The sequence below is a fragment of the Choloepus didactylus genome, chromosome 1, assembly GCF_015220235.1.
Source record: "Choloepus didactylus isolate mChoDid1 chromosome 1, mChoDid1.pri, whole genome shotgun sequence".
NCBI lineage: Eukaryota > Metazoa > Chordata > Mammalia > Pilosa > Megalonychidae > Choloepus > Choloepus didactylus.
This window is the reverse complement of record NC_051307.1, coordinates 146,087,111-146,113,459: the sequence shown is the minus strand read 5'-3', so window position 1 is coordinate 146,113,459 and position 26,349 is coordinate 146,087,111. Positions and strand designations below refer to the sequence as shown.

Below are 26,349 nucleotides of genomic sequence, written 5' to 3'. Positions count from 1 at the left end.
ATATCTTTATGTTTCTGGTGTGGCTCACAATTTTTTTTGCTGTCTAGGTATATGATTTTCTTGATTAGTTTATTCTGGAGGTTGTTCTCTTCCATTTGCCTACGGTTTTCTTGTAGGTTGTCTTTGATCTTTATCTTTTCTTTGTTTCTCTTGCTGGCCAGTTGTCAGATTGGCTCTGATCCCCAGTCTTCCCCCCAAAATCAGGTGCCCACTGTGACACAGGGATGAGAGGTAGGCACTGGGAACCCCAGCAAGTTCAGTGTGTGGTAATAAAAATCTATAGGCTTCCAGTGGTGCTCTGCTTTCTGATGGCCAGCAAGACCTGGGTTTGTTTTAGAGCCCTGCTTTAGCAGTTGGGTCTTCTGTATTTCTCAGCTAAAACTGGGCCAGGTTTCCATACAGAGCATGTAGACCAGCTCCTGTGGTCCTAAGAAAGGGTCTGGGGTGTCTTTTAAAAAAAGTTTTTCAGTTCCCTTGCATCTTCCAGACTATCCAGAAGATGGTGCTGTTTGGTAACTTAATTGCACTCAGAAGCTGCTTTGCCTCTGAGCACAGGCCATGTCTACACAGGTGAGTGGAAACTGTGGATCCTATGCCTTCACTTTGCTGGCCCAAATCTCCACCTGTGGCAAAGTACTCCCTCAGCTGACCCAGTATTCCAGCTGTCCACCAGGTGAGGAAATGGCTACTGGCTGCTGCTTCCCTCAAGGGTGGGGGAAGTGTTTACAGACCCAGGGCTATAAACAGTTTCTGTCCATATTTTCTCAGTCTCTTTGTCCCTCACTCATCCGGGCCTTGAAATATTCCTCCCCTGTCCCCTGGGTCTTCAAATTGTGGGGATATGTCTCACTACTGTGAGAGATTTTATTGTCTGTGTCCCTGGGGGAGGGGTGCTGATTCTGTGCCTTTCTCACACTGAGCCCTAGTGAGAGGGAGGGGAGAGGACTGGCTGGTCTGGGACGGAAGATTCCTACCTGATATTCTTCTCTTTCTTCTATTTGGCATTTGCAGGATCCTTTTCCAGGCTATATCCTCCTCCAGAGTTTTAAACAATTCAGAATTGTCTCTTTTTTTGTTGAATCTCTGGGGAGAAGTTTTCAGTAGCTGCTTATATCACCATGTTGAAACATCACTTTTTCATGTTTCTTGAGTTGGTTTCATCAGTTACCTCTTATCCATCTGTTTTGCAGCTTCCAATTTTTTATTGTTGTGGCTTCCTCTCCTAATCTCCCCCAGTACTTGTGGGTTTATGTCTTGAAAAAACCCTTTTACTATAAATTGTGTGATGTCAGGCAGGGGTGAAATTAGGGGTGTGTGTGTGTGTGTGTGTGTGTGTGTTTGGTAACCAGGTCCCTTATCCCCAGTAATCTTTTCAAGCACAAAGATTCCAGATTTGTGTATTATGCCCTCTATGCCTGCACTGGGATGAATCATGTCCCTGCATATTCATGTCCACCTGGAACTTGTGAAGGTGACTTTATTTGGAAATAGAATCTTAGCAGATATTATCAAGTTAAGATGAGTTCATACTGGATTGGGATGGGCTGTAAATCCAATATGATTGTTATCCTTATAAGAAAAGGGAAATTTGGGCATAGAGACATAAGCACACAAGCACACAGGGAAGCTGGCCATGTGAGGACAGAGGCAGAATTCGAGTGATGCATAAACAATAAAAGGAACACAAGGATTGTCAGCAAACACCAGATGTTAGAAGAGGTAAGGAAGGAATCTTTCCTAGAACCTTCAGAGGGAGGAATGGCTGGTACGTTGATTTCAGACTTCTAGACTCCAGGACTGTAATAGAATAGATTCCTGCTGTTTTAAGAGCATCAGTTTGTGGAACTTTGTTAATGGAAGCCCCAGGAAGCAAATACACTGACCAAGTACACATACTTGAGCTTTACTCCTTGCATTAGTTTTATTTTTTATTTTTTGCCAGATATCCCAATTCTTCCAGGACTATAAACTTCTCCCTAATTCCTGGGTTCATCTAACAAAGCAAGAGGCAGGACTGGCAGGAATCTTTCTGAATAGGAGTAGTTGTGGTTTTCATAATGGTGACCTTGAATTACCTATATTCCTTATAGCTTTTCAGTGTGGCAATGGTGGGAGTGTACAGGCCAGGGTCTGGGGCTTTAGGGAACTGTGCATGTCGGCTAGTATGTTACAAACTCCAAACGTGGCAAAAAGAAGTGCTGGCCCCCCATGTACTTCGACTAGCCCAGCAATGCCTACCTCCTACCTCACGTTTTTTTCTCTCCCCAAACATCTGACCCTAAGCTGTGAATCAAGTTGTCCTCCTATTGGTGGCTACCAACCTTCTCCCATACCTTACACCTTCTGTTACGCCTGTGGTATTTCCAGATCTCAGCTATCTCAGATGTGCTTCAATTGCACCTGGGTTCTGATTTAATAACCTCAGATCTAAAAGCTTTATACTTGTTAACTCACTTGATCTCCACGTTTGAAAACTGAGGCACAGAGAGGCTAAGTAAACTTGGACCAAAGTGACACAGCTAATAAGGGAGAGCCCAGATTTTAACTAAGGCAATCTGACTCCAGAGAGCATCTGTAAAGTGGCCTGTGCTATGGGCCACTTATAAATCATATCCTATGTGACAAGTACTGTTTTCTGAGATATATGTCAATTAAAATGTACAAATTAGTATATATATATATTTATAGTCACACACATGTACACACTCATTTAATCCTCACAACAACCCTAGTTCAAGCAAACAAACAAAGTTATGGAAAATCTGAACAATGAAATTAACAACTTGATCTGGTAGAAACATATAGAATGCTGCACCCCAATAGTTGGAGAAAAATATTCTTTTAAACATAAGAAAATTTACCAAATTTACCATAGAACAATCTTTGACCACTTTCAAAGAATAAAAATCATATAGACCGCATTCTATGACCACAGTACAATGAAGTTAGAAATCAGTATCAAAACAAAAACAAGAAATAACTCATATATTTGGGAACTTAAAAACAGTACTCATGGAAAAGAACATAAATCATAAAGAAAACTAGAAATCTTACAACTGAACTAAGGAAAATGCAACATTTCAAAGCTTGTGACATGGAGTTGAAGTGATATTTAAAGAAAAATGCATAGTCTTAAAATGTTTATTTTAAGAAAGGAAGAAAAGTTGAAAATTAATGGACTAGGCATTCAATTTAAGACATTAGGTGAAGAATAATAAAATAGAAGCAAGGGATATAAAAAAGCTAGGAACAGAAAAGCTAAGGTAGCGATCATTCTCAATTAGTATTAGCTGCCAATACTCAGTCTCTAGACTAATTCTTTCCTATTTTAAACTCCTTGAATGGATTTTGCAGAAAGAATTAGAGGGCATCTGTATTTTTAATGACATTTTTTCTAGTTAATAAAGTAATAGATTTTAAAAGGCAATTTTGAAAATATACTAAAGGTAAAGAAAAGAAATAGAACTCATAATTCCATCATTAGGTGATAATTATTAACTATTAATATTTAGTTATTTTTCCAGTCTTTTTTCTATGTATCCGAAAGCTTATGCTTAGACACATATAATTATATGTTTATTTACAAAAGTTGCACTCAAACTGCACATGTGGATTTGTATCCAACTATTTTACTTAAAATTACATCATTAGCATATACTTTTCAAAAATGGAATTTTTGTTGGCTGTTACTAATATTTAAATTTTACTAATAGATGTATCACACTGCATTTGGCTGCTCCTTTGTTGTTAGACAATGTTTTCCAGTTCTTTGGTGGACTCATTTATTCATGGTCCACTCAATGTATGGAACCATATTGAACTTAAAAACAAGTTTTAGATGTTCTGAATGTGTCTGACAATCTGTGGTGTTGCCCTGCCAGAAATCATTTTGCAAGAGAACTGAGGAGTCTATTGGAGAACTAAGAAAAGACAGTACTGGATGTGATGAACTTATGAGCTTGACACAGTAAGAAATCCTTGGGTTGCTGGAGGAGAGGGGCCACTCTGAATATGACATGGCATTTGTAGCTTGGGTTTGTCTCCTGGCCCCTAATCCATAGAACTGATATTTAAGTCCATTGGAAAATGAAGTAGTTTTAAGTGAGAGTTTAAAAAAAAAAAAATTAAACTAAGTTCCATAAAACTCTGGGAACAAAGTATTTCTGCTTTGGGTTATTTTGGTTGTAATGAACAGAGCTGCACTGATTTAGTAGTGGGGGTTATTGAAACAATATACCAGTAATAAAGAAGAGAAACTACCCAGGAATCTACGAACAGAAGTCACTGGCAGTCTAGGCCCTATTTTCATGGTGGACTAAAACTGATCAGTTTTAGTTCATGTGTCTTCACCATTAATGTGATCAAGTATTCTCCATGTGTTGACTTCCTTCCTGGTCCTTTGATTATTTTTCTGCCAGTAATGCCCAGCTTGCTTCCTTCTTTGCTTCCCGGTTCAAATTCCCAATCAAGAATAACTGCCACTCTTGTTTGGATAGTATTTCACTTCAGGCCAAGTCAGAGGCCATTAGCATGAACAGAGGCTTCTCCTGGCTCTGGGTCCCATCCCAGTCCAGGCAGCTGGGTCCAGGTGGGGGTGTCATGTGGTACACACCACGGCTCACTTTCAACATTTGCTTCAGCAAAGGCTGTAGACAGGCGGCTTCCCTTAGAGGGGTCGTGGCACAACGGGCACCCGGCAGAGAGGCATCTCCCACCGCCCCCAATCCCCACATACCACTGTTCAGCTCTGCCACAGAGTAGGTGTTGGCAGAACATCGTTGCCAGTGTCCACAGAGGAGTGCAACGGGGAAGTGGCAGAGGTGTTGAGGCCTGGACGAACTGTAACGGAGACAGGTGCTTGGCAGAGCCTCCAGGAAGGCAGAAGGGCTGCCACAAACATTCATCATCGAGTACCTAGTGAGCCCACCGTGTGCTGGGCTCTGTGGATAATGGGAAACTGTAAGACATGGCCCCTTTCTTCAAAGAGGCCATAGTGTGTAGGTAGAAAGTTTGTAAATGCTCTGTGTATGTGTTTGAAAAAAATAAATATGAGTAGATATCACTTTTCATGACACAGATATCAGCTGGTCAATGGTCACCTTCTCTAGCCCATTGAACATGTGCCCTGGTTGCTCATTTATTTCAAGGCTACCTTTTCTAGCCCACCACACTCACCACCAGGAGGGAGAAAGTGAGGCCAAGAGTTTAATTAGATATTTTATAAAGTTAAACAAAATTCTTTCAGCTTACCAAATCACTACTTCTCTCACTGAGAGTGATGGACGTATCACCCCCATGATGTTAACAGATACTCAAGGTTGGGAAACATGTGGAAAAGGCATGTGCTTTTTAAAGTTTGAAAAATGGTATAATTTTTAATAGTAAAAATATGAGTTTTTAAAAAGTATTTTACTAATAGGTCATACTCAAGAAAGAAAAGCTTGGAAAATAAGAAGAAGTAGGAAGAAGGGTCATCTAAGATCCAAATCAACCACAGTTGATATTTTGGTGTATTTCCTTCAGTATTTTTTATACTAAATTTTGAATATTTGATTTTTTTAAATTTTAGATAGTTATGCTTATACTGTATACATAAATTTGTAACCTGCTTTTTCATATAGCGTTACTCATACTCTTTATAAACACCATTTTAATGACTGTATAATGTTTCATCTAACATACCATCCTTTATTTAATTCCTCCCCTAAAGTTAGACCTTTAGGGTATTTCTAGTTTTCTGGAATATTGAACAATATTTCAAAAATGTATTAGCATAAAGTTTTATTTAGCATTTACAGTTATTTCCATAGTATACATAGTTGGAAATGGATTTGTTTGATAAAAAGACGTAAACATTTCTGAAGATCCTGACATATATTGCTTAGAAAAAAAGATTTCTAAATGGAAGAGTGGCATAAATGACTCTGGTGAGGATTGTACATTTGATGATAAACACCAAATGGGGAAATAATATTTGAATATTGCCCAAAAGTCTATATATTGGGGCTTAGACAAATGGCCAAGTCTTGATAACAGAAAATGTTCTTATCCTTATATTCAAATGATTCCAGGCTATAGAAGAAAAGAAAAACAAAGTGAGTAAAGTTGTAAATTTGGCTTGATTAATGATCCATAATCCAGGTAGCAGCTTAAATTTAGAATTCATATTCAAAACACGATAAAAAGGAAAAATATCTATTTGAAACTTCTAGGAATGATTATAATGTTAAACAAGATCTAACTCATGATTTCTCTGTAGGCTGGACTTGCTCAGTAGACTTAGCAGTTTCAACCATAACTAAATTAACATTAGTATTTTAGCAGATGAAGTAGATGTAGTTTCAGCAGAATAAAGACACATTTCTCCTCTTCTTCAATACCACTTGCTAATGCATTCAGTATAAAGAAGGATTGTGACTTGAATGTAGCAGTATTCAAAAGAGAAATCATTTCAATGGGATAAACTTCTGAGCCTTTGATCATCTTATGAACAGGGTAATTTTCAAGAAATGGTAAGGCATATTTGTCCCTTGAGTTATTTCTACCCAACATTGAAATGTTGCTCATTTGAAGCATTTGTGCTATTTTCACAATACAACAGCTATTGTAGATTTTAAAATTATTCAGTTGATTCAGTCCATACACCCAAGTCAATAGACACATTGGGAAATCAGAAAAAAAAATTGAGATATTAGAACTTGAGTAAAGATGAGGGCAGTAGGGATGGGGAAAAAATGATGGAATTCTAGACTTCCAAGAAAACACTCAAGAAGATTCATTGAATCCTGGGAAGTAGGGGTAAAAGGGAGGAGGTAGAGGTGCCAGTGAGGATCTGTTACCTGGATGATTACTGAATAGGTTCCACAAAGGATTCTGGATAATTGCATGACTACTCTGATGAGGCAGACGATCACTTGAAGCCCACTGAGAGTTATGAGGATAGAAAATAAAATGATGTTCCATTCTACTACATGTTCAGGTTCAAGGCACTGAATCCATGTGCTGGAATCTGTAAGGAAACTGTCAGAGAGGAGTGAAAAGGTCAGTAAGACTCATGGCCAAGTCCACATACTTATCCAAGGAAGATAATGAGTATTTTTGTGTTTGTGAAAGAAACATTTATAGTAACATTAAATGTGAATTAATATATTAATCATTCAGGTAAATATACTGAACCAATTGTATACATAACACTGAGCTAGATAGTTTATTATAAATATGGAGCCTGTTCTAGAGGCAATTCCAATTTGATTAGGAGTCAAAACACAAATTGAAGAGTTCAACCGCAAGATAAGGCAGCATAAATCAATTCCAAGAGAGGTAAAAATACCCCATTCCCTAGGGGTCCAGAAGTTGGCCTATACTGTCAGAGACAGGGATGAGTTTTCACTGGACTTAAAGTCAAATATGCCGCAAAATAAAGAGAAATTTGGTTTGAAATTCCTAGACTCTGCCACAAATCCTTTTAGAACAGTGGTTCTCAACCTTTTTAGTATTATTATTTTTATTCTAGGAACATATATACAGCCTGAAATTCCCCCTCTTTAATGCAATTTTACTGAGATATATTCACATACCATAAAATCATCCAAAGTGTACAATCAATTGTTCACATTATCATCATATAGTTGAGCATTCCCCCCTTCCTTTTAACTACATCAAAATATACTGTTCAGTGGTGTTTGTTATGTTTAAAATATTGGGCCAACATTACCACTATCCATTACCAAAACTTTACAATCGACCCTGTATCAGTTTGTGTATATTATGTCCCCTAGAAAAAGCCATGTTCTTTGACACAATCTTGTGGAGGCAGACATATTTGTGGGGATTAAGTTGGAACGTTTGGATTAGGTTGTTTCCATGGAAATGCGCCTACCCAACTGTGGGTGATAACTCTAATAGGATAATTTCCATGGAGGCATGGCCCCGCCCATTCAGCATGGGCCTTGATTGGTTTACTGGAGAACTATATAAGATCAGACAGAAGGAGCGAGCTTGCTACAGCCAAGAGGGACACTTTGAAGAATGCACAGAAGCTGAGAGAGTAGCTGCAGATGAGACACAGTTTGAAGATGGCCATTGAAAGCAGACTCTTGCTCCAGAGAAGCTAAGAGAAGACAAACACCCCAAGAGCAACTAAGAGTAACATTTTTGAGGAACTGCAGCCTAGAGAGGAACATCCTCGGAGAAAGCCATTTTGAAACCAGAACGTTGGAGTAGATGCCTGCCAGGTGCCTTCCCAGCTAACAGAAGTTTTCCAAACACCATTGGTCATCCTCCAGTGAAGGTACCCTTTTTTGATGGACACTTTATGACCTTAAGACTGTAACTTTGTAACCAAATAAACCCCCTTTTATAAAAGCCAGTCCATTTCTGGTGTTTTGCTTTCTGACAGCATTAGCAAACTAGAGCAAACCCCAAAAGAAACTTTGCACAATTTAAGCATTAACTCCCCATTCCCTAACCCCTCCCCAACCCCCGGTAAGTTGTATTTCTGACTCTATGAATTCACTTATTCTAATGATTTTATATCAGTAAGACCATACAATATTTGTCCTTTAATGTCTGGCTTATTTTACACAACATGCTGCTTCAAGGTGCATCCATGTTGTTGCCTGTATCAGAACCTCATTCGTTTTTAAGTCTGAGTAATATTCCACATTAAAAGTAGACCACATTTTATTTGTCCATTCATCAGTTGATTGAATATGCCTTGGCATCACCTGGAGGGCTTGTGGATTGCTGGACCCCTCCCAGAGGTTTGATTCAGAAGGTCTGCATGATGCTTGAGAATTTTCTAATAAGCCCTCAGATGATGCCAATGCTACTGGTCTGGGATCCACATTTTGAGAACCTCTGCTTTAGAACGTTGCTGTTCTGCAGATTTGTTAAGACTTAAACAAGGAGGTGGGAACCCAGCAGACCACAAGGCTTGATCAACTTAGTTTAGCACAAGATAGTGAGGGGTGGGGAGCCAGCATTAAAACATCCCAGGACTGAGGAGGGGCAAGATGGCAGTATAGAGAGGAGAGGAACTTAGTTAGTCCCCTGGATCAACTAATAAACAAACAGGAACAACTAGTAAATAATTTGGAATAACTGCTGGGAGACAACTGTGACTGTCCACACATCACACACCAACCTGGATTGGGAGGAATGCCTGAGACCGCAGCATAAAATCTGTAAGTAAAAGCTGCAGAACCGCACTGAGAGCCCCTCTCCCATGGCAGTCTGAGCTGCAGAACATCGCTGTGCTAGAAACTAGCAGCACTCTCTGAGCAGAGTAGCAAATACAGCTCAGCTGAGTTCCATTTGGGGTTTTAATTAACAAATGTGGACTGCTGAATACAAGCTACAAACCCCTGACAAGCAGACAGAGGCTTTTAGTGATGACTGACCCTAAAAAACCAGAAGACTCATCTGACCTGGGAGGGGGAGCCCAGAAGACCAGATGTTACCTCTGGCTGACAAGGGAATCTGGGGGGCCATGTACTGGCTCCAAAAGGGGGCTTTCTGTCCCTTTTTCTCTCACTCAACCTGAGGGGCTCAGAAGAGACAGCCATTTTCAGTTCCCAGCACTCTGACTCAGACAGGGGAGGAGATAACAGAGCCAGAGAGACAACAATTCAAATGCAGATGAAAACTCCCAAGGGGGTGTATCTTCTCTAAGATTAAGGAGGTGGGGCCCAGCTTTCCCTTCAGACCCAGATCCCAGAGCCTGGGGGAAAACAGCCATGGGCCACACCTCCATACACCAGTCAGGAGTGATAGGCTGACAGATGCCACTTGCTGGGCAGGTTAGGAAAAGCACAGCGACTGGAAACCTCACAGGAAAGTCTGTCATTCCTCTAGTATACACCCTGAATATAACCCCATTCTGAGACCTGAACCCGTTCTGGTCGGGGAAAATTTGACTGGGGTAGCCAAGGAAACCAGATGCCTAGACAACAGAAAACTACAATCTATACTAGGGAAAACGAAGATGTGGCCCAGTCAAAGGAACAAACTTACACCTCAATCAAGATACAGTTGCAATAATGTTTCACTTTAATGAAACAATCTATTAAAGATTTTCAAAGAAATATGCTAAATGAGATAAAAACCAAATCAAGAGTTCAGGGAAGATATAACAAAAGAGACAAAGGCTATAAAGAAAACACTGGGTGAACATAATGTAGAAATTGAAAGTTTGAAAAAACAACTGGCAGAATCTATGGAAATGAAAGGCACAACACAAGAGATGAAAAACACAATGGAGACATACAACAGCAGATCTCAAGAGGCAGAAGAAAACACTCAGGAACTGGAGAACAAGGCACCTGAAAGCCTACACACAAAAGAACAGATAGGGAAAAGAATGGAAAAATATGAGCAACATCTCCGGGAACTTAAAGACAAAATGAAATGCAGGAATGTACGTGTCATGGGTGTGTCCCAGAAGGAGAAGAGAAGGGAAAAGAGGCAGAAGCAATAATAGAGGAAATAATCAATGAAAATTTCCCATCTCTTATGAAAGACATAAAATTACAGATCCAAGAAGCACAGCATACCCCAAACAGAATAGATCTGAATAGATCTGTGCCAAGACACTTAATAATCAGATGATCAAACATCAAAGACAAAGAGAGAATCCTGAAAGCAGCAAGAGGAAAGCGATCCATCACAAAGGAAGCTTGATAAGACTAGGTGCGGATTTCTCAGTAGAAACCATGGAGGCAAGAAGTAAGTGGTGTGATATATTTAAGATACTGAAAGAGAAAAACTGCCAATAAAGAATCCTATATCCTGAAAAACTGTCCTTCCTATATGAGTGCAAGTTTAAAATAGTGTCTGACAAACAGACAATGACAGAGTTTGTGAACAAGATACCTGCTCTACAGGAAATACTAAAAGGAGCACTACTGACTGATAGGAAAAGACAGGAGTGAGAGGTTTGGAACACAAATTGGGTCATGGTAGCACAGCAATGTAAGTACATTGAACAAAGATGACTGTGGTTGAAAGAGGAAGGTTAGGAGCATGTGGGACACATGAAGGAAAGAAGAAAGATAAAGACTGGGTCTTTATAACTCAATGAAACCTAGAGTGCTCAACAATTGTGATAAAATGTAAAAATATATTTTTTCATGAGGGAAAACAAATGGATGTCAACCTTGCAAGGTGTTAAAAATAGGGTGATATTGGGGAAAAATACGATCAATGCAAACTAGAGACTATAATTAACAGAAACTTTGTATTATACTTCCTTTAGTGTAACAAAGGCAACATACCAAAGCTAAATGCCTATAAGAGGGGGACATAAGGGAGGGGTGTGGGACTCTTGACATTGGTGATGTTGTCTGACTCTTATTCTACTTTAGTTTAATTCTCTTTCCTTTCGTTGCTTTTTAGCTGTCATGCTTTTCTTTCTTTCTTTCTTTCTTTCTTTCTTTCTTTCTTTCTTTCTTTCTTTCTTTCTTTTTCTTTTGTCTCTCTACCTTCTTTGACTGTTCCTCCTTCTTTGTGGGGGAAATAGAGATGTCCTTATATAGATAGTGGCGATGGTGGTGAATACATCAATATGTAACTATATAAGGAACCATCGATTGTTTACTTAGGATGGAAAGTATGGTGGGTGAACAAAACCATCTTAAAAAAAAAAAGAGTCGATGAAGAAACCTTGAGGGCACTATATTGAGTGAAATAAGTCAGGCACATAAGGACAAATATTGTATGGTCTCACTGATATGAACTAATTATAATATGACATGAAATATAAGTTACTAGGATGTAGAACACGGCTAAAGAATGGGGAGCAGTTGCTTATCATGAGCAGAATGTTCAACTAGGTTGAACCTAAGGGTTTGGAAGTGGACAGAGGTGACGGTAGCACATTATTGTGAGAATAACTAACAGTGCAGAATGGTGTGTGAATATGGTGGAAAGGGGACGCTCAGAGTCACGTAGGACACCAGAAGGAAAGTTGGAGGCTAAAAGATGGCAATGTATAAAACAGTGCATCTTGTGGTGGACAATGTCTGTGATTAACTGTACAAATATTAGAAATCTCTTTCATGAACCAGAACAAATGTATGACACTATAATTATAAGTTAATAATAGCAGGGTATATAGGGAAAAAATATACCTATTGCAAACTATGTCCTACAGTTAATAGTATTTTAACGTTCTTTCATCAACAGTAACTAATGTACTATACCAATACTATGAGCCAATAATGGAGAGGGGTGGTTAGGGGTAGGGGAGGAATTGAGTTTTCTTTTTTGTCTTTATTTCTTTTCTGGAGTAATGAAAGTGTTCTAAAAATTCAAAAGAAAAATTGTGGTGATGGATGCACAGCTGTATGATGGCACTGTGGGCAATTGATTGTGTACTTTGGATCTTTGGATAATTGTATGGCATGTAAACAATCTCAATAAAATTAAATTTAAAAAAAAATCCCAGGACTGCCTTTAAACCATGCTGAATCAACCCGACTGACTTTTGCTCACTTCCAGCTCTAAGGTGACCATAAGTACTTTTCCTAAAGGCAAAGCTCTCTTTGTTAAACTAAATTGAAATGGAGAACTGGTCTCAAAACAAAAAAATCCCCCAAGCGAAAGCAATCAAACCTATTTACAGAACAGAGTTTTATCTAAGTGTCTCAAGTCAAGAGCCAGGTAGTTTTCCTCAAATCAGCAACAGGCCAACTGAGTAACTCCAAGTGGCTCTGGGCATTCGTGCCTGTGTGGAAAAGGGGTGAACTTTGCATTATGGCGTTGGTCACCACCGTGACCTCCCTCTCATCTTTCTTTTTCTTTCTCCCTCCTTCATTTCTTTCTTACACCCTTCCTTTAGCTCTCTTTCCCTTTCTTTCTTTCTTTCCTTCTCCCCATGCACCAGGACTCTCTGAGGCACTCTGAGAATTTCTTAATGCTCCCAGTGGCACTCAGGCCCCAAGTGGTTACAAGCACTGAATATGGAGTCAGAACTCTTGGGTCTGGAAGATCTTGGGCAAGGGACTTCGCCTCTCTGGACACTGGGGTTAAAATATCTAACCCTTATTGTAAATATTCAGCAAGAGGAATGTAAAAATGCTTTGGAACCTGTAAAGCACCATACAGATGTGATTTCCTGTTACCATTTCCCTAGGTCCATCTTGTCCCCCCTCATGTCCCTAACTCAGTCTCAGCCACCAGGGAAGCTAATTCCCCCAGACCCCTACTCTAGACTGTTCTTAGTACTTGGTCTAGACAGATCATTCAGTACCTTAAAACAAGATGACTTGCAGGGTTTCTATTTTTCTCCCCATGATACCATTTATTCATCTTGTAAACCATGGAGAGTCATAATTGCACTAGCAGGGCCTGGTAGGAATAGGGGAGCTTGCCTTGTTGTGCACTTCCTCCCTGCCTCCACACACAGCTCCATTGCAACATTTATTGCATTATTATTTTGTAATTCTGTCTATGTCTATGTCTTCACCTTAGTTATAGCTATATAGCTATTTATCTTATCTATCTATCTATCTATCTATATGTTTCCTCACTGGACTCTGTTCTGAGAGCATGGGTGTATTACAATGGTCTCTGAATGGCAAGGTCTAAGACCTCAGGTAGTGTTCTATCATATTACAAAGATCATCAAGTGTTGAGTGAATAACTGATTCAGTGTCCACACCAATCACAACATGAGGGTCTGGATCTGCTGGCCACCTGCCAGATGGAGAACATCATGTGGCAGAAAGATGAGTGCAGGGTAACGATGTTAATAATAACATCTGACATGTTTTGAGAGTTTAATCTCATTTATGCATCACTCACATTTAATTCTCAATTCCATGAGGTAGACATGATTATTATCCCCAAGTTACGAGATTCAGAGATATCCAGATACTTGTCTACAATCACATAGCTTATAAGTAGGAGATGGGAGATTGGACTCACATCTATAAGCTTCTAAGACCGGCCCTCCAAGGGCAAAGCCCACCCTAAGGTTTCCATCAGAGCAAATGTTCTGCAAGGTCTGTGTGAGTTCCTAGAAGCAGGCACCTATGTAATTTATCTTTGAGTCTCTAGCACCCAGTCCAAGACCTGGACAAATAGGTGCTAAACAAATCTTTGCTGAATAAATGCACAAAAGAATAACTGACATGCTCAACTTCAACATTAAACACCTGCTCCACTCTGAATTTGCCAAGCCTTGGAAACTTCTCCAGGAGACCAGAGACTTAGCTTCCCTACACTCATGATCTCAAAACAATGTTTCACCTCCAAATATTTTTATAAATGTGGAATCAAACATCAAGGGTAACTGAAGGACTAATGGAGAGGCCTGTGGGCAGCCTGAGATTCATCCACTGAAAGCAGAGGCTTCATTGGTTTGGTGGTGTGAGAAACTTCAGGGACTGATTGTACAAAAGCTTCATGCGTTTTGCATCCAGTGGAACTTACAACATCATAGTCTTCTTTCCTGTGCCCCAGAGAATCCCACAGGAGGGTGGCATCTCCTCCTTGTGCTCAAGAAGGCCTGAGATTATTGATCTGTACAATCACAGAAGCAGCTCTGCAGGTCTAGGAGAGTATGTCAGACCTCAAACGGGCATGGGCACCAAATGATAGAGCCACCCCCGGGGATTCAAGAAGAAAATGTAATAACTTTCCTAGTGAATGGTACAAAGAGACACTCCTTTCATTCCATTAGAATACTGAGCACAGGACAAGACAGAGAGAGAATCAACAGGCTCTTCCTGAGCATCTGTCTGGACCTTCTACAGGGCTGCCAGCACAAGACTAGCATGAGGTATTCTGTGGTCCAGGATTGGCTCTCTTGACACCTGCCAAACTACCAGCTAACATGCTAGATAAACTCTCCTGGCTTCTTTCACAAACTCCCACACCTAGTCATGCCCCTGGATGGCAGGCTGCACTTCGCTGCTTGCCTGACTTGTTCTGTCCGTCTCGCCTCTACAGGTCCAGTCCGCAGTGTCACCATCCACGGGCACTGTGATTGTTTCCCAGCCGAGTCCCTCACATCTGTAATAGGCCAGATGTCCAGCCTGGCCACAAAACAACACTGAGTTGCTAGAACCTCTCAGGTCCCAGGCTTCAGCAATTGCCAGATCACAGGAACCAACAAGCCCTGTTCAGAAGTATGGGAGAAACACTCCTTTCATTTGGAGATCTCCATTATACGCTCAAAATATAGGACATGGCATTAAATCCTGGAAAAAAAAAAAAAAAAACAACTAAAGAAAGATCTGTTCAGGAACAAGACTGTCTGGATATTAGTAAATTAATGGAAAATTCTGCACTAAAGTAGTCACATTGAATCCCAAATTGATCAGGGAAATGGGTATAAGAGTTAGGCCAGTCGTTTCTGACTTTCTGACCTCTTTGGTTTGGGGAATTATTCCTTACCGTCCTTCAGTGCCTTCAAAGGCATACTCCCAGCCATTGAGGGTGCGGCAGTACGGGCCTTGGACAAGTCCCAAAGCAGTTATGACCAGGCAGTATCCAGAGAAAGCAATTCCAAGGGCAGAAAAGATAATCGACAGCAAAGTCTAAATTAAACACAGAAGAAGGTTAGTGCCATCCAATAAGACTAGGGGCTATGGTGGATAAATTATCAGATTGGTATATTCTTCTACTCCCACAAGCTTGCTATGGTCTATATAATACCAAATGTCCAGATAAAAATGGAAAAGTTTAATCCAAACACATCTGAATTCAAAAATAAGTTTTGAAATGACTCTTTGTTTGTCATCATGTAGCGAAAACAAGGTAATTTACTAAATTTCTTCCCTTTTTCTGGAATTTTGATATCATCATTACATACAAACAAAGAAGGGATATAATTGGTCAATCTTTAACTCTTTATTGAAGACTTGTGATTTTCTAGGTAGGGTGGGTTTTCTAAGAATTATGACCCATGAACCTTGCTTTTCTCTTGGAAAGGTAATATTTAGATTTCTTAACATACAGTCACGTAAGGAAAAAGTGAGATGTTAGCCTACATATTTATATTCGTATTCAAATGAGCATGAGATTGATGGAGAGGAGGATGTTTCCATTTAAGTAAAGAGAATGATCAATGTTCAGAGGCAGATGATGTAAGCAGAGTTGATCTGATCTAATAGGGGGTTTATACAGAAGAACAGAGGAGAGAAGCTTACGAAGACAAGACTGACACAGTGTTAGGATACAGAGTTGATAGGATATATTCTAGCCCGTGGGGAGCTTATAAGGGGAGGGGAGTGCAGCAACTTAGATTGAGGTTGGAGAAGGCTCTGGTCGTCAGCTGCAGATGGCTAGACTTCAACTTTCAGGGCAAGGGGCTCTTACCCCTACAGTCTTTTATTACAAAAAATTTCAAGTCTATACAATGGTTGACAGTATACTACAATGAATCCTATGTATCCTTTACCTAGACTCACCTACTGTTAATATTTTGCCACGCTTTTTTTCTCTCTCCAGACATACATGCGCACACATATTTGAAAGTAAGTTGCAGGCATTATGAAACCTCATCTCTAAATATATCAGCACACATCTCCTAAGAATGAAGGTATTCTATAAAACCACAATTCCATTTTCATACCATATAAATTTAACAATAATTCCATATTTTATTATTGTCTATTATTTAGTCTATATTTAAGTTTCCTTAATTGGCCCTCAAATGTATTTTACAGCTGGTTTTATTTAAATTTTTTTTTTATACAGGATTCTTCAAGGTTTATGCACAAGGTTTTATCTCTTTTATCTTCTTTAATCTAGAATAGCTCCCTTGCCTTTTTTGTTTTTCATGATACTGAATTTTTCAGGAAAATCTTTGCCAGGTATCTTGGAGAATGCCCCATATTCTGGGTTTCTCTGATTGTTCCTTCACATTGGGTTCAGGATAAACATTTTGGCAAGAACACTATATATAACATCAGGTTGTCCTGCTATTGGTAGTGCTAAGTTAGATCTCTTGGTTGTGGTGTGGTCTGCCAGATTTCTCCACTGTAAAGCCACTTTTTCCACTTTGCAATTAGTAAATGTTCTGTTAAGTGATACCGTAAGACTGTCATATTCTATTCCCTAATAACATTTCAACTGATGGATTTAGCATCCATTGATGATTCTCATATCCACTGATTATCAATTATATGACATTGGGGGTTGCAAGATGCTGCTGTTTTAATTCTGTCATTCCTTCTGCATTTCTAAGTTATCATTTTTCTACACAGAAGAACTTACATTTCCTATTTCTCTGTCCTTTGCCTTTTTCTTTCTATATCATTGTGGATGCATGTGTTTTCTAATACCTCATTCACATCATTACTATTCTTTTAGATGTCCATTCAGTCCCAAACTTGGCCTGTGGGAACATCCATTTAAGTCAGCTCCTAAGCCCTTTCAAAGGCACCCATCATTCTTTTAACAATTTCCTTGTTTTCTGGAACAAGCTGTTCCAGGCTCACTTTGAACTTGCCAGGTTTCACCTCAGACTAACTAAATCAGAGATTCTAGGGGTGGGATCCAGGCATCAGTACTTTTTTAAGCTCCCCAAGTGACTGCAGTGTGCAGCTGAGGCGTGGAAACTCTGGAGTAAAGAATGCCTACCAGACCTCGGCAAAAGCTCCTCATCTGTAATTAATTAATTTCACTGAGCCACAAAGTGCCTCATCTGTAAAATCGGGGAAATGATGGCCTAATTCTCAGGGTAAATGTGAGAGAACTATAAAGTTTTATGCAAATGTGAAAACCCATGACGCTGAGGAGAAGGAGGAGGGGGAGAAGGTTGATGGTAGAAATACAGGAGCCCACCGCCTGCCCGTGGAGCACAGGCTTAGGTAGTTTGGGTATATTATTCTCCCCAATTCTATTTTAATTTTTTTAAGTTCCAATTTTTAAAATGTACATTACATAAACGCACCAACATGGATGAATCTAGAAATCATTAGGCTGAGTGAAAGAAGCCAGATACAAAAGATAAATACTATATAATTCTATTTATATAAAATACAAACTAATCTATATTGACAAAAAGTGGATCACAGGTTAATTTTTGGGGGTGATAGGGACTGTAGTTTCATGGGTGTATTTAACCATCAGAAATCATGAAATTGTACACTTTTAAAGGATGCCATTTATTATATGCATATAAGTCCTCAATAAAGTCAATAAGGGAAAAAACCTACTCACAAAAATCCAGTTAGGAAAAGGTAGCATTATTTCCTAATTTCCTGTGTTTTGAAGTACTAAAATTTGAAAGAGCATTAGCAGAACAAAGGTGAAGGAAAGACAGTAAGCAAAATGGAAGACTACCTTTGAGTTCTGAACTGATGGAATCACTGAGGGGAAGATATTGTTGATACTTTAGTGTTTTTATGAGGGAGAAGGCAGAAAGCTGGAGCCCACACAACTATCCTTAAAAAAAACATTGTTCTTACCATGTATTTTTTGCTGCAGTTTTCACTCTGGCAACATTTATAGTTGTTGTCATTCTCCAGTACCAGAAGAACTGTTGCTACTATAAGCATCTATAAGAGGGAAGAGATAAAATGACAGAAAAGGACCACTAATTTACATTCACATTCAAAGCAAGTGCATGGTGTTTCCAAACATAGACTCTAGAGTCATGGCCTGGGTTCGAATCCCAGATCTATCACTTTTTAGCTGTGTGAGCCTGAGAGTTCTCCCCTTTAAAATGGTGTTGAGTACTCACCTCATTGGATTGTTATGAGATCATGCATGTAAAATTTGAGCACAGTACTTGGTTTCTAGTAAGTGATTGATCAATCTTAAGTATTATCATGCTTATCAATCATCAAAAGCTAATGATTAAGGAGGAATAAATGGTATGAACATGGCAAAACCAACCTGGGCAGCAAAATCTGCATTTCTCACTAATTCGATTGAAAACAATGGGAAATCACTGACCAGAGTTTGCCAGCCTCTCTCCATTTACTGCCCTCTGGAAATGGAGGCGAGAGGTGCAGTTATTTGAAACTACATCTCTTACTTCAAATAAAGCAAATTCAAATTCCCCATGCATTCAAACATCTCAGGTTCAGATTTTCCAGTGCATTTTGTCTGTAGCAAGCAAGAAACTTGGAGAATTCAGTGCATAATACTTCTCTTTCTTGGTGTCTTAGGCAAAAGGTCCAAGTTCTGGAAAGAACATGGATTTGTTTGCTATTTTAAGTCTCAGTTTGGACAGGTATGGACCATGAATTCTTCATGGCAAATTCTGTCTATTCTTTACTCTCACTGTTCAGTACCGAATCCTTTAGCTGAGTTCACTGTTATTTTACTGTTTGCAGTCAATCTTTCCAATTTCTAAATTCCTCCAGCCTTCATTTATTTATCTATCCATATTCCTCTCCATCTCCTAAAATGATTTGATGCAATTACAATAATTTTTTTTCAAGAATTCCTAGCTAATAATAAAAAAAGGGAACAGATTCTTTTCCTGGTTTTAAATTTTACACAGAATACAAGTAAAAGAGTACTCTATTCCCCTGCCTTCAATATGATTAATTATCACAGATTTTAATAGATTCTGGTTAAGTTTATTTATGACTTGCAACTCTTTCATTTATTACAATTACATATTGTGTGAAACAATGAGGAGATATGGCTGATGTTCAGTGACCAGCTTCATTACAATATTGGTAAAATAATTAGGCCCAGACCCTGGAGTCCTGCTGTCCTGGCATTACCTGTATTGAGAGAGAAACTGTCTTTCTTGTTTTAAAAAATAACTGCAATATAGAGGACTCAAGAATAATGGAGGAAAATTACTTGCAATCCCAGCAGTCTCCTGTGTTTTTGCATATTTATTTCCAGTATTTTTTCACAGACATATATTTTTACATAGCTGCAACATAATTTGCCCATGATTTTGTATTTCCATCTTTTTTTCATTGAATACTAAATGATATGCATTTTCTATGTTGTTAGAGACTCATAATCACAATTCTCTTCACTGCATGAAGTGAATATACTGTAAATGAGCTGGCCACTTCTCTGCTGGAAATACTTCTACTAGTTAATTCCTATTATAAATAATGCTGCCCCAATCATCCAAGTGTATAGCTTTCTCCTTGTTTTGGATTATTTCCTTGGGATGAATTCTCAGATTTAGGCTTACTTAGTCAAAAGAAATAAGCATTTTCATGGATCTTGATATACTTCAGTAAACTGTTCTTCAAAAGTTTTGCATTTCTTTACACAGCACCATGTAGCAAATTCAATAGCATTGGGTTTTAGCATTTTAAGGTTGGCTAATTTAATTTGTAAAAACAATAACTAAATGAAAACTACTTTTCAACATAGCCATTCAAATAGTATAATAATACTCCATCACCCTCAACCCCCCACAAAGATGTAGGGACGGATTATACTGAATTTTCTTCTACATTCTTGGTGATCTAGTAAGCATACAGTGCACAATACATTGTTTTTAGAAATAATATGATGAGGAAAAGTGTCTTCCTCTTCGTTGTCAACATGATTTGCTATTAGCTTGTCTATCTTTCAATAGCACAAAGCCTTCAGGAAAACATTCAGGGATTCTTACCATGGATAATTCAATTTAGTTTTCAAAAACACCCTCCATTAATAGGGATGTAATGTAGGACCATTTACTGATGATATGGGCCATCTTTCAAAGAGAATGTATTATCTCAATTGCCCCTGGCTATGGATTGCTTGTAAGGCTTTGACCATATTTAATCCCCACAATTACCCTACCCTAAAGTGAATATCAATATTCACATATTTCAAATGAAGAAACTGAGGCTCAAAGATATCAAGTAACTGGTTAAAGTTCTCACAGCACAAATGACAGAGCTTAGATCTGAATGCAAGTTTGTCTGAATACCCAAGTCTGCTTTCTCACACTATCCTAATTCTCCCCCAGCCTAGAGAAATTGAGTAAGGATAGGAAAATCTCTTCTGGAAAAGAGCAACGCCACTGAAGATTAAATAGCTTAAACTGATACACAGTGTTCATGGTAGACAAACTTTCATTAGGGCTAATTTCCTGCATCGCTGAAGCAACACAAATGTGCAGCTTACCGAAGACAAAACTACTCCGCAAGGTCGAGCAGACACTGCACCCCTTCACCCATTCTCCAAATCCCAACCCAGGATTAGTGGAGTGATTTTTTCCATTATTTCTCTCTCTCTCTTTCTCTCCCTCTCTCCCTTTTAGCTAAGAACAAGACAATTCCTAGTAATATCCCCCCTTAAACAATCCCGTCTCCAAAGTCACACTTACCATGACACCTGAGAAACAGAATCCTTCAAAATACCATACGTAGTTGGTGAGTTTATTGCTGGATGCATAGGATGTTTGCCCATTTGGGAAATACAGTAATATATTAACAATTATACTCCAAAGTGCAAGTGGAATCAGCAGACAACTTAGGCAGCCTCCACACTTGCGAGACCCCATTTTGCCCAGCTTAGAACCTGCAGGAGATTTCAAAACGTAGAATTACATAAAGCCTCTTCCTTTTTCCCTTCTACTGCCTTTTTTCTTTTCTTTTTTCTTTCTTTCTTTCTTTTTTCTTTTCTTTTCTTTTTTTTTTTTTTTGTGATTACCTGCCACTTTCTGGGTCCGAGCCCTTCACTTCCTGTTCTGAGGTGCCGGGGGCTCCCATACATCTGCAGCCGGACAATCTCCAGTGTAAAATAGTGGTTTACTGTTTGGAGAACAATAGACCATGATCAGCTGCTGAAGAGCTGAGCTGGTCTTCATCCTGTGCCAAAGGAATGCGGTGTTTTTCACTACTTTTTAAAAGAAGTCATTTTTCTCTGGATTAGAGCTGTAAAGACTTAACCCTGAGTTTGTTTTAAAAAGGAAGTTGGAGTGGCGAAGTGAAATTGAGTCTGGCAAATGTCATCTAACAACAGCAGACAGAACAGTTAAAGAGATAGCTATCAAGGGAGCATACACAGGACATGGTGTGTTTATTAAAATATCCTGACTTTATACCCTCTTTACATATCCGTCTTTCATTCAATATTGTTTATTGTGTGCTTATGATTCACCAACCATTGTTTAAACTGCAGAGGGCACCAACAGGACTAAGAAAGGGACTGCTGGGTGAGAAAAAACAAGACCTCACAATTGGTGAGTTCATTGTTACAAGACCTTAAGAATCTTCCTTCCAAGAATTCACTTCTACTATCTTCTGAAACCTCACTACCTTCCTGCAAAATATCAAATGTAAGTTTATATCTATCTTACTGTTAAAGAAAAGAAGATAAGAGAAGCTGGATAATTGGTTAAGACTTTATGAGGAATGAGTTGGAAACAAGGATTTTAAAATTCTCCCTTCCAAATTATTGCCCTGATTATTATTATTGCCTCTAATTATGATGACATGAGCAAGGGGAATTGGAAGGAGTCTTGGAACTAACACATGGACGACAATGTAGACTCAGTGGTTAAGAGCTCCAGGTTGGCCAGCCTGGTTTGAATTCCATTCCCACCCCTCTCCACTGGCAGCCATGTAACCCTGCTTGACCCTGGACAGTGACTTAACTTGCTTAAGCCTCAAATTCTTAAACTGTGAAATGGGGATTAAAAATAGTACCTTCCTTGGAAGGGTAGTGTGAGGATTAAATGAAATTGTGGTGCAAAGCACAGTGTCAGGGGCAAATAGAGAGAGCTGGCAACATATGGGTACCATCATTGATAATAAAAAGGGCAGTTATAGGAACATAACTGTCAAAATAATACAGGGATCAGAAATAGTCAAGTCTGCTTATTTACTCCCCTCTGCACCCAAAGCCCAATTCTGCATCATGAATTCTTAAAATCTTGACCCCCAAAGTATTTATATTTAAGATATTATTGTCCTGCAGAAAGTGTTAACACTGCTTAACATAAATACATTTAATTCAAAAGAATAAAATTTATTTTTATTTAAATAATTTTAAAATTATGTTACAATTATACTTTAGAAATGAGAGAGAGAGCTATTTGGAGTCCTTTTGTTTTAAAAGAAAACAAACCTAGAAACCAGCAGTCTAACATTATTATAGGCTCCAAAGAGGTTTCATGGTGCCCCCTGGTGGATGCCTGCAGTGTTTTGGTCAAAGTGCACCAACAAATTCTGGGCACTGGGTATTTTTTCCAGTGATGCAGAAGCAGCCTCAGTCATATTTACCAGAGCTCTTGGGATGATTGGGAGGATAAATAAAATTTTTGTTCAAAGATTTATTGAGTACCTCCCACATGCCAGGCACTGTTCTAAAAGATGGAGAGATTCAGTGAACAAGATAGTTCAAAATCCCTGCCCTTGTGGAGCTTACATTCTACATGAGGAGAGAAAAAGAACAAATATATAAGTAAAACATATAGCATATGAGGTGGTGATACGTGTGGTTAAAAAAATCATGGCAGGGCAACTGAGGGTACCAAAGAATAGGGGAGAGGGTGTAATCTCAAACAGATTGATCAGGGAAGACATTACTGGGAAGGTGACATTTGAGCAAAGACCTGAAGGAGGTGGAGGGTGCGAGCCAGGCAGGGAATTTGGAGAAAAGCATTCCAGGCAGGGAAGGCAGCATGTGTATGAAAGCCCTGAGGAAGAGAACTGCAGCAATGGGGCCTCGATGGCAGGAGCCAAGGGAGGGAGGGGAAGAGTAGTGACATCCGAGATTAGTTTTGAGCAGAAAAATGTCTCACTCTGCCTGCTGTATTGTTACTAGGTTGTAAGGTAAGGGCCGGAGGAAGGAGATGAGCTCTGAATCCATTTAAATAATCCAGGTAAGAGATGGTGGCTCAGACCACGAGAGCAGCAACAGAGGTGGTGAAAGGAGGTTGGATTCTGGATATATCTTGGAGGAAGAACCAACAGGATTCGGTGACAGATCAGATGAAGGTGTGTGAGAAAAAGAAGACTTGAGAATGACTACATGGTTTTGGTTGGAGTTGTCATTAACTGAAATGGGCAAGACAGCGGGGGAGCAGGTTTGGGAGGGGTAGTGAGGTGGTCAGTTTGGGGCATGCTAACTAGGCAATTGTATGTACAAATTTGAAGTTGAGGAAAGAGATATAGGATGGAGATGCTCAACTTAGTCGATTGCTGCAGATGGGGCAAGTAATATGAAGACAGAGAATTGGTTATTGAATTTGGCAATGTCAAAGTCACTGATGACCTTACTAAGAGGAGCTTTAGTGGTGGAATTGGGATGAGGGTCCAACTGGAATGGGTTCATGAGAGAGTGGGAAGAGAAGAATTGGAAATAGAGAAAAGAGAACTCTTTTAGAGAGTTTTACTGTAAAGGAGAGCAATGAAATGGAGCAGTAGATAGAAGGAGAGTGGGAGTCAAGAGAAAAAAGATTAATGGGAAAATTTATATCATGCTTGTAAACTGATGGGAATTTTCTGTTGAGGAGAAGGTGGGGATTGACAATGCAGAAGAGAAATGGGAGAATTGCTGGAGCAGTATCCTGTAGTAAGTGAGAAGGGATGGGAGCATGTGCACAGATGGAAGAGTTAGACTTAGATGGAACATGGGCAATTCAGTCCTAGTAACAGAAAGGAAGACAGAGCATGTGGGCCTGGAGGTAGTTACTGGGAGCTTCGGATTGTTTCTGTTTTCTCAGTAAAACAGGAAGAAAGTTATCAGCTGAAAATGAGGACGGGGAGGGGTTGTTGTAGGTTTAGAGAGAGGGGAGATGATATGAAACACTTGCCTGAGAGAGTGGGATGGTGAATGGACCGGGGAATGTGACAGGCTTGCTGGCAGATGCTGAGGGCCCCTTTGCATCTATGAGCAGGAATTTACAGTGAGACTAGGCAGCATGGTCATGTGTTTTTCCCTAGTGAAGTTCAGCCATTTTAGTGTGGGCACAGAGTAGTAAGAAATCTGGAATCAACCAGGATCGTGGGCTTTGCCAGGCAAGTACCATGCAAACAGAGAGGAGCAAAGGAATCAGGGATACATGAAAGAGAGTGATTATAAAGATGGACTGTGGAATTTAAGCCAAGTAAGGAGGAAAGTGAGGACATGAGGGAGTGTTAGGAACAGTAAGATGGAATTAGATTTGTGGATTGCATGTCCCATTATGGTTGAAGAATTATTGATTTTGGGTAGCACAGGGAGGAAGCTGTGGGATGTTGGAATTTGTTATTATGGAGATGTTTCAAGAATTGGTAGTGACCATGTGAATGAGTGGTGGAGGTAAAGGAGGACAAGAAGATTAGAGGAAAAAAATAACCAAGACGGCAGGGGCTTGGGATGATAATTTACAATAAATATTAAAACCAACAACAATTATGAGAGGGATAAAGGATGAGAAAAGTAACCCTGAAGGAGAGTGTACTGAGGATGGGAGATAACTGCTCCATTATTCAGCCCCCAAATTTACATTCTCTTAGCCAATAGTCAACTTTTCACTCTCTACCCTATAGCCGTTTAAAAAAATGAAAACATTTGTCTTTCAATAGTCCTTATCTTGAAACCCCTTCTCATGGAGGTTCTATCAGGTGAGGAGTGAGAAATGAGAAAGGGGAAGAATGGGATAATCAATGAAGGGGGTAACTGGCTACCAAGAAACCTAGAGGCAGCTCTGTTCTATCAGACGTATTTGCAAGGTTTCAAGAGGGTTTAACCTAGATGAGATTTCATAAAAGTTTTTATTGCCAGTATTTTGTACTTTGGAGAGGACAGACTAAGAAGCCATTTTGTTGATATGGAAAGTGGAATCATTGACCATTTTCCACCTTGTAAAAATGCTGTGGCTTCCAGGAATTTTCAGTGTCAATGAGGTGTGCTGTCACTCCCAATCAGTCTGTTGCTCCCTCTGAATAACCATGATAAATTGACATTTATTATCTTCCATGTGCTAGACACTGTGCCAGAGCTTTCATATACATTAAAAGCAAACAAAAAATGAATTATCACAACAACCCTAAGGTGAAGGAACTATTAATTCCATTTTTCACGTTTTAAAAGAAAAAAAACAGTTGTAAGAAAAATTTTAAAAACTTGCTCAGGTGCAAGAAGTTAAGCCCAAGTCTTTTTCACTCCAACTTTTCATATTCTTTGGACTATTCCATGATGGTCACCCTTGCTCAATAGATTTCTATGCTTTACCCCCCTCTTCTTCATTGCAAATACGTTTCAAATTTGGAGATTCTGATTCCCGGGTAGTGGCTGCCTGCAGTGCTAATTTGAAGACAATGGTTTCAGTGAGAAAGGGATATAGGCTAGGTAGATTAATTAGATAGATTAGTGATGTCTGCCAAGGAGATGGATCGGGGAAAGGAAACATGCACGGCTAGTATTCCCCAGTCTTCGTCAAGCCCCAAGAGGTGTCTCTAATGATGGCTTCATGTCACAGTAGTAGTTAGG

General features: G+C 39.4%; 1 protein-coding gene across 1 annotated transcript; it reads right to left on the bottom strand.

The window, feature by feature from the left end:
• Window positions 1-5,766: 5,766 nt before the first annotated feature.
• On the bottom strand, window positions 5,767-21,827 carry TM4SF18 (transmembrane 4 L six family member 18). Its single transcript, XM_037827540.1, has 6 exons — window positions 21,580-21,827; window positions 21,254-21,447; window positions 18,420-18,509; window positions 15,400-15,542; window positions 6,840-7,020; window positions 5,767-6,072 (listed from the first exon to the last, which is right to left on the bottom strand). The coding sequence occupies exons 2-6, from the start codon at window positions 21,428-21,430 to the stop codon at window positions 6,058-6,060; spliced, it is 606 nt and encodes a 201-aa protein (XP_037683468.1). The 5' UTR covers window positions 21,431-21,447; window positions 21,580-21,827; the 3' UTR covers window positions 5,767-6,057.
• Between the last annotated feature and the right edge of the window lie 4,522 nt (window positions 21,828-26,349).

What these genes read in the sequence shown, in the direction of transcription:
- TM4SF18 (XM_037827540.1), bottom strand. Translation starts at nt 21,430, where the DNA reads ATGGGGTCTCGCAAGTGTGGAGGCTGCCTAAGTTGTCTGCTGATTCCA. An exon ending in ACTGCAGCAAAAAATACATG is followed by an intron (nt 15,543 to 18,419) that starts GTAAGAACAATG and finishes TGTTTAATTTAG; the next exon opens with ACTTTGCTGTCGATTATCTT. An exon ending in TTTGAAGGCACTGAAGGACG is followed by an intron (nt 7,021 to 15,399) that starts GTAAGGAATAAT and finishes CCTCTCTGACAG; the next exon opens with TTTCCTTACAGATTCCAGCA.